General features: G+C 40.1%; 1 protein-coding gene across 2 annotated transcripts in view; it reads left to right on the forward strand.

The window, feature by feature from the left end:
* fpgs (folylpolyglutamate synthase) overlaps window positions 1-6,537 on the forward strand; it is a 28,292-nt gene extending 21,755 nt beyond the window's left edge. For both annotated transcript variants that reach the window (XM_050052886.1, XM_050052887.1), the window contains exons 13-15: window positions 742-817; window positions 1,492-1,558; window positions 4,884-6,537. In XM_050052886.1, the coding sequence (XP_049908843.1) occupies window positions 742-817; window positions 1,492-1,558; window positions 4,884-5,260 (520 nt within the window). In that variant the 3' untranslated portion in view covers window positions 5,261-6,537. The remainder of the gene's footprint in view (window positions 1-741; window positions 818-1,491; window positions 1,559-4,883) is intronic.
* Window positions 6,538-8,812: the final 2,275 nt, after the last annotated feature.

Below are 8,812 nucleotides of genomic sequence, written 5' to 3' on the forward strand. Positions count from 1 at the left end.
ATATATATATATATATATACTGTATATACTGTGTATATATATATATATATATATATATATATATACTGTATATGTGTGTGTGTTATCGGTATCGGCCTTTAGGAGCTGAAAGTCATCGGTATCGGTTTAAAAGAAAAGTTATCGTGCATCCCTACATGATAGTCGCTTCTTTTGGGCTTGTTTCCATAGCTCTGGTTGCTTGTTCCTCTCCCAAGATCTGGCAACACTGACAAGCCGGCAAGCAACAACAACAATGGCGGCATCCACAGGATCACGGGAAACATGTTGTGTTTGGACCCAGGCCCTGGAGGCAGATCTGATTCAACAGTGGGAATCATATCCATGCCTTTTTAGGATGTGTCGTCTCAAAGTTAAAAAAAAAAAAAACGTAGTTTGGTGACATCACCACGTTATCTGGGGCTCTGTTGGCGAGGGCTCGGTGGAGAAATCTTGTGGTGTGTACACACAGGTCGTAACGCAGTTGGTGAGACTCCCCCTGACAGAAACGCACGTCGCCACGTATGAGCACTCAAAAGATTATGAAAGTCTCCCTGACGCAAAATCAGGGTGAAAATCATGTAATGTGAACCTGGCTTAAGCTGATAATCATCCATATTGGTTTTAAGATGTGACAGGGAGGTCCCTGTGCTTCATAACTTTTACTTTTATAGAGACACTTGAGACCTTTTCTCAAACAGCTGAACAGTGGTGATGTAAAGCCTTGGCATGTTTGTGTTGCAGTGGACCTGTGGCCAGAGTTTTGCTGTTCAATGCCACAGGAGAGAGAGACTCAGCAGCCATGCTTAAACTACTGGTGGTAAGTACATCTGCTTTCAGCAACACAGGGAAAAGGGTCATTGTCCTTAAAGCTAATAAGCACAATGCTGTTGTGGGTATTGCAGTGTGTATGTAGAGGAAATGTGCAAAGTTTGGTTTTCTTTTCCAGTCCAGCCAATTTCGTATTTTTTCATACCTTTTTTCAGTTTATATAGATAGATTAGTAATATTTTAGATTATTTGTCATGTTAATGGCTACTGGATCCCACACAAATAAAATGAAAATAATCATCTTCTGTAGCAAACTGAAAACTCACATATTCAGACTGCCCCTTGACCCATAAAAAACATCTCTCATTATTTATATGGGCAGCACTTGATGCAGTTTAGAATTTTTTTTTATTTTTTTTTAAATATTTTTTGGGGGCATTTTTAGCCTTTAATGGATAGGACAGACAAGTGTGAAAGGGAGAGAGAGAGAGGGAGTGACATGCAGCAAAGGGCCACAGGCTGGAGTCGAACCCGGGCCGCTGCGGCAACAGCCTTGTATATGGGGCGCCTGCTCTATCCACTAAGCCACCGACGCCCTGCAGTTTAGAATATTAGCTGAAGTTGACATGCCTGCAAGATTCTTACAGTTTTGGGGTTGTATCCATGTGGTTGAATGGACTTACTGTTACTTATTCATGTCTTTTTTTACCTGTCTCTTTTCAGCCATGTCATTTTGACTTTGCTGTGTTCTGCCCAAACATCACTGAGGCCATTGCTTCATGTAATGCAGGTGAGGTCATTTAACCTGTTGCTGTTGACAACAATCATTGGATCATTAGATAGAGTAGTTTAGACAGCATGCCTCCAGTTTGGTGAAACAGGCTGGAGTCTGACACAAAGCTAAGCAATGTACTGCTGTGGAGGGGTCAGCAACAACATGTATTTTGGCCCCCTTAAAAGAAATGAACAGTCTAAGCGTACTCTGTATTTAGAATATTTTTACCGCTTGACTTTGCTGTCAGACGGATTTCTAACGGGGAACTAAAGCCACCAGATTGCTCTCTTCAAAGCCAGGCTCCATTGACAAAAACATTATTGTGCTCAACACAGAAGCTGCTGGTCCACCACTGCCCATATCATTTAGTTTGTTTGTGTTAATGTGTGATTTTGGTGTTTTAAAGTGGTTAGTTTGCATTCACCAAAGTCACACAATAATGAACAAACTAACTGAATTAGACAGTGGTAGATCAGCAGCTCCCTTGTTCAGCGACTTAAAATGACTGATTTGGTCAATATCTGGTGGCTTTGACAAGAGCATAGATGTGGAACTGAAGCTGTTAACCTGTCAGAAAGGCCTGTCTGCAGCAAGGTCAAGTGGTAAATATAATCCCAGTATAATGTTAGCTTAAACTGTAAACTGTGACTTTTTTCAGGTGGTTAAAATTAGTTTGCTGCTGACCCCCCTCCTCAGCAGGACATTGCTTAGCCTCCATGGTAGTGCTCCAGCCAGTAGGTAATTCACTGACTATAGATAAATCCCTCATACAGCCCTAAACTATCTCTTTAAGGACAGAGCTGGAGTCTATGGAAGCGAATCGTGACTAATATGTAAATTAAAATGTATTTGCAGAAATGCCTTTTCATTTTAAGATTGTGGCTGCATTATTTGACTCATAAATAAAATTAATCATCAATCATCCTATTTGCATTTTAATTTTCTTCTTCAAGACTGCTCATTCTTTTACTTAATTAAAATGAAAAAGAAAAAGTCATTTGAGATTTAATTTTCAAAATATGCCCCAGCAAATAGATACCAAAATTCAATATGAAATGTAAAATTTGGAAATTAAAATGCATTTACAGAAATGCTTTTTCATTTTAAGAATGTGGCTGCATTATTTCACTCATAGATAAAATGAATAATCAATCAACCTATTTGCATTTGCATTTTCTTCTTCAAGACTGCACATTTTATGCCATAATCAAAAAGAAAACAAAGAAGACATTGCTATTTCATTTTTGGTGGTCTGCCCTGCAATAGTGCCCATAATTCGAAAATGATTTGGCAATCTGAGCGGCGCAGGAGAGTGACGTCAGTAGCCGCTCTTCTTCAGCTGACCATGGTGCTACCCATCTAATACAGTAGGGGGCGGTGTGCACATTTGATATTTGATGCTACGGGTTACCTGCACAGCTGTGGGCGTAGGTGGTGATCAGTCACATGTAGGTTAGATAGGGGAGTCACAGTTGATCAGTGTTATGGAATGAGAATCAGGGGAGGCCACACAGTTTTTCAGCCGTGTCTGTGTGTGTGTCGAGTGAATGGGTTTTCGTTATAATCGTAGTATTTTTGTCCTTTTGCACGAGCTCGTTTTAAGTATTTTTTACACTCGGCTTTTTGTAGGTGTTTTTAACGTTTTTGTAAGTCAATAAAGTGTTCAAAGCGTACCATGGAGGACCTCATGTTTGCACACCAACATGAGTTAAAAATGGCTTCGGATTCCCTCAACTGGCATTTTTGTATTTGGATTGCCGATACACTCAGCTTGAGCTTATACTTTGTAGACATTGTGATTTCCCAAAACTAAATAATAGTCCAGCAACTTTTCCGGAGGAAACCCTGTGACATTGACACGTTAAATAAATTTCATACATACTGCCTTGGTTTGATTCTAACCCATACAATATGGTTGGCGAATATTGAATCTGCTCGTGAAATTAATAAATTATGCACAGCTAAGATTAACTGATATGTTATGGAGTAACTATTGACATCAATGTGTAATAAGCCTGGAGGCCATAGCTAACAAGCTGCAGTCAACAAAGACCCTTGTAAACTTGTATACGTTTAGATATAGATATATTTACACTACTATTAATTCAGCTTTCAGCATGATCTTGATCATGATAGAAATTAAATTGCATCATGCCATCTTGCTGTTCTGCATTAAATTGTTAAGCAAAAAAATATCCATTGATCAAAGGAATTGTTGGACTGTATGTTTATCTATATTATCTATATATATTTAATATCAATAAATCATTGCATACATAAGTAATCATCTTAAACATTTAGGCTAATATAATTTAGATCTGCCCTGTAAAAGTGTGTGTATAGCGCACTGAATGAGTGTTTGGTGCGAAGATGTTATTACCGCTTGTCATAAGAAAACACAATGTGCTCACTTGTAAGGTCCTCTTCACACCTAACACTCATTCAGTGCGCTATACACACACTTTTACAGGGCAGGTAAATTATATTAGGCAGCTTTGTATGAAAATTATTTAACGTGTCAATATCACAGGGTTTCCCCTGGAAAGGTTGCTGGACTGTGTGGTATTTATTCAGTTTTGGGAAATCACGATGTCTACAAAGTATAAGCTATAANCCGCTCAGATTGCCAAATCATTTTCAAATTATGGTCACTATTTTGCAGGGCAGACCACGAAAATGAAATAGCAAAGTCTTCTTTGTTTTCTTTTTGATTATGGCATAAAATGAGCAGTCTTGAAGAAGAAAATGCAAATAGGATGATTGATTATTCATTTTATTTATGAGTGAAATAATGCAGCCACATTCTTAAAATGAAAAAGCAAACATAATTTGGAGTCGCGCAGTGAGGCGGCTCGGGTGCCACTTAAAAAAGTGTTCCCCCACTTTTGGGAGTGGGGGAACACTGCTCTCTCAGAGGTCCAAAGTGTTCCCCTACTTCTAATTTTACAAATTAAGCACTGATTGACAGTGCCACGTTGCTCCCGTTGTTGCCTATACTAAATAAGTGAAGTCTACAACGAGTTGCCGGTGTTTTATCTGTTTTTTGATTTTCATCAGTACTGTGCACGTTTTTTATATTGTCTAAGATTTTGGACTTGTGCACTCTGCTATTCTTCATCACAGACTTTAGTTTGGCGACAAAAGTTGAGGAAACTGCTCAGTCACTGCACCCAACTGTTGTTTGCCGGAAAAATAGTTGAAGCATGGAAAAACCCCACAAACTGTCATTTTTACACTACAATAAAGAAAGACAATAAGCACATTCCCTATAATGTTGAGTTATTGCTTTTACACTAAGAAGAGATTTGAAAATGGTCCCTCTTATTCTCATACTTCTCAGACCAGCAGAACTTCAATGTGTCAGTGGAGAACATGTTGACCCGCTGCTTGGACAACGAGAGGAGCTGGCATCTCCATAACAGAATGGGGGATAACAAAGGTCCACAGCTGTTAATCGAGAGCAGCCTGCCCCTGGTCGCTGAGAAGAAAGCAGACACCCTGGTCTTCCCCTGCATCCTCAGTGCCCTTCAGTGGATCACCCAGCGCAGGGATTCAGTGCTGGCAGACCCAGCCAAGAGTGTCTTACCGGTAAAACCCAGCATCATGGCCAAAGCTGCTCCGCTCTGCGACGCAGCAGAGATACACATCCTCGTCACTGGAAGCCTCCACTTGGTGGGAGGAGTACTCAAACACCTCGACCCGGCTTCCTCCAAGTAAACAGACCATGTGAAGTTACATTAATGCATTTAAACCGTTAAATAATGGGATTCTCTGCCTACATGCACATCTACCTTCAAATAATTTCTGTCTGTATAGATGAGGTTATAGTGGCATTAGCTTTTTGAACACTGTTATTAGGTGTTGACCTGAATGGCTTTAGCTGCACCCGGGTATTGTTATTGTCTCGTAGCTTCCCTGTAGTGGCTGATGGTAGGAGCCCGCAAGTTTGGACCAAGGCAGCTCCAGGCCTCTTAAGCCCCAGCTTCACCCAGAGCCTTACAGACGAGCACACAAACATGTGGAGCTCCTGTCTTCAGTTTTACTTGAAGCCAAATATGTTTACAAAGGGTACATTCATGTACACCACAATGTGAGCCGAGTTGGCTAAACTGGAACTGTATGTAAGCTTCAGTGATCACAAATGCCACCAGGATGAACCGGTGTGGTCAGTGGTGTGGTGGTTATTACATTTATACAAAAACTGTAGATTACTGGCGAAAGTGCCACTGGATGAGTTTTCTGGTTTTTACTATCTATTTGCAACACTTGACTATTACATTTCAGTCTTTCTTTCTTTTTTTTGAATGAAAGCCATTTTGCACGCTTTCTAATTTTATTTTGTCTGGATTTGACTGTGTTTTTTACACATGGCCTCTAATTTCTCTTTTGTAGGAGTATAAATATTCACTCAACACTAGTGTTGGAATCAGATGTAACTAAATCAAATTCTGTGTAATCTGTTTTACATTGAAATTAGTCATATTTAAATGGTCCTAATGCAAATTAATATTTAAATTATCTGATGTATATACAGTTATTTTATGTAAAATGATGAAAGATATTGAAACTGTATGAAATAAACTTGTCAACTGGGTCTTAATGTTATGGGTATTCACCCAGTGAAACTAACTGAGGTCTTGAGCTTCACAGGTGCTTCAGACAAATCCAGTCACTCTGTGACCTTGAATGAGTTTTGAATTCAATTACAATATAAAATAAACTACACTGTTTTTTTATTGTTGATGTGGACCCATCAAGACAAAATGCACTTAAATGGAACTTGTCACTCATAAGTAGTGAAGTTGAAATCAGCTGACATCTTAAATAAGAGTTGATTAAAAATGTGGGTATGGAAATGTTGTCTACTATTGTTTTTGAATATTTCTTGGTCTCTCCTTTGTGAACCTCCAACTTGATCAAATGTGTTTTGTGATTACAGACACAACCCTTGTCTATCCATTGTGATCCACAATAAAAATCTTTCCAAAATGTAACCTGTCAACTTTTGGACAATGTCCTATTTACTACCCATCAGTGTGACTCCCAGAAACTCCCATCTGCATCTCATCGACATCATCATCCTCATCGGTGGGGGGTGGGGGTGGTTTCGGGGGTTCTGACAGGCAAAGCACTCTTGCTCTAACACAGATCCACATCTGGACACTGAAGATCACAACAGTGGCATCTGTATAGGGATTTATTGGGAAATATTTTTATCTGAGAATAGGGGCAGTAATGTGTTACTTAATAGTTACATGTGGCGCTGTTACATTTGTTAACCCCCATAAGAGGGTACTTTCAGACTAGCCCACCAAAATCCTGCACTGTCCATACAGTAGCTCTGCAGATGACAGCGAAAGGAGGAGGGATGTCTTGCATCTTGCCTAGCTATGGTGATGCTTATAGCTTGTGGTCTGTTGCTGGGGAAACTTGGATGAAGTGAGGAGTGGAGGGATGTTGAGGCTCTGGAGTGTCTTCATGATCATCTGGTGGCAAAGGTAGAGCTGCTCAAAGTCCACAGTGATGATTCTGGTGATGTGTCCTGGTGATTTCAGATGTTGGAGGAGGAAGTGGAGAAGGCATGGCCCTCATTTGGCCCTGGAGGCATATTGGTGCGAGTCCAGCTCTGACTGCTGGCAGCACGGTATTAAGAACCAGTTTCTCCGTGCATTTCCATGCTGAGTAAGTGCAGCTGGTAGGTAGTGGTTGGATTCTGATATGCATAGAGGGAGAAAATGGGAGAACACTGATGGGATTTGCACCAAATATTTTCAACGTGACAAGCAGATTAATGAATTTAGGCTCTGGCAAGTGATGCATAAAAGTCAAGCAATATACAGTTAAGGCAAACGTACACAAGCCCTTATGAAACTCATTTTTTTGCTCATTTTATTGTTTCTCTTGATTATAACATTGTCCTCTTTATCCCTTTATGGAAGCATGTGCCTTTCTGCTCATTAACAGATGTATATCTTCTCCTGATGAGATAGCATTTGCTGTAACGTAACATAATTAGCCCCCTGAGACCATGCGTCCTCATATGAGGACATTACATTTTAGGATTGCTGCTAGTTACACTATATTCTGCTTAACTTAGACCCATTGTCCTTGTTCGTGGACACTTTTAAGTGCCATCTAGTGATGGCAAGCTTTTGGCTTTCTGTGGCAATCTGGTTTCTAACATCTGGATAAAAGAAAAGTTAAGTACATGAAGTGATGCATCCTTGTGTTCAAAGTCCATTAACACTGAAACTGACCCTAAGAAGCTTCGAGAGTCTAAATAGATTTCCACAGCTGAATCTTTATATATGTACTGACCACGGTAAATGTGAAAGGCTAAAAGGAGTTGCATGTTATTTACTTTGGAGTGTCTTCATTTACTGCGCACCCTCCCCGTGTGTGTGTGAGGCTTGATGAGCCTCTGTGGCACAGTGTAGATCTGGAGGGTTTGACCCACATGGGTCCAGTATGGAGTCTGCATGCTGAGATGCCCTCGCTCCTTCGTGGAAGAACTGCACTTCACAGGCACAGGGTGTGTCATTTCACTAGAGCCCCCACAGCCCCATTTTCATATTTACATATTTCCATTGGTTGATCAGACACATTCTGGAAAAGATAAAATAAAGTGTAAATATGTAGATGCACCACACACAAGAGGGCCGAATTGCTTACAGGCCAGGTGGGTGTGTTAGGTTTGACCTACAAACAAATAGGACATTCCCAGCTTGGAGAAGGGAAAATTCATACAGTTACAAAATGAGCAAAGCCTAGGGCTTTTAGATATGGTGCATTATTTGCAATTTTGCTTTTGCACAGCCATGTTCAAGTACTGAAATGAACAGTTCTGAACAGTTGTAGACTCAACCAGTGACCCCTGAGCTATAGGGTTACAAAACACTGAAAAAATGTTGCACTGTTTGTAATTTTGTTTAGGCTTTAAAATAATCAGTTTCATAATATTACACACTTGTGACTATTAAAAATGAACCCAATGTCCCAATTTGAGAACATCACTCAAAAACGGCTTACTTTTTAAGGACAATATTTAGTTTTTTATATTTATCAGATCCTACTTATCCCCAAATGACGAGGAGAAATTAAAAACTCATTTGAAACGAAAGCTCGAGTCTTAGGAGATTAAATTTGGAGGCCCAAAAAAATGCAGCTGGCATCATAACTATGGAAAGTCGGTATAACATGCATGACATGAACGCCTCATGGCCCACTGAGTGAAACGTATGACGTAAGACGTACGGCGCAGACACGTCG

Source organism: Epinephelus moara, chromosome 9 (genome assembly GCF_006386435.1).
Source record: "Epinephelus moara isolate mb chromosome 9, YSFRI_EMoa_1.0, whole genome shotgun sequence".
In the NCBI taxonomy this organism is placed as follows: domain Eukaryota; kingdom Metazoa; phylum Chordata; class Actinopteri; order Perciformes; family Serranidae; genus Epinephelus; species Epinephelus moara.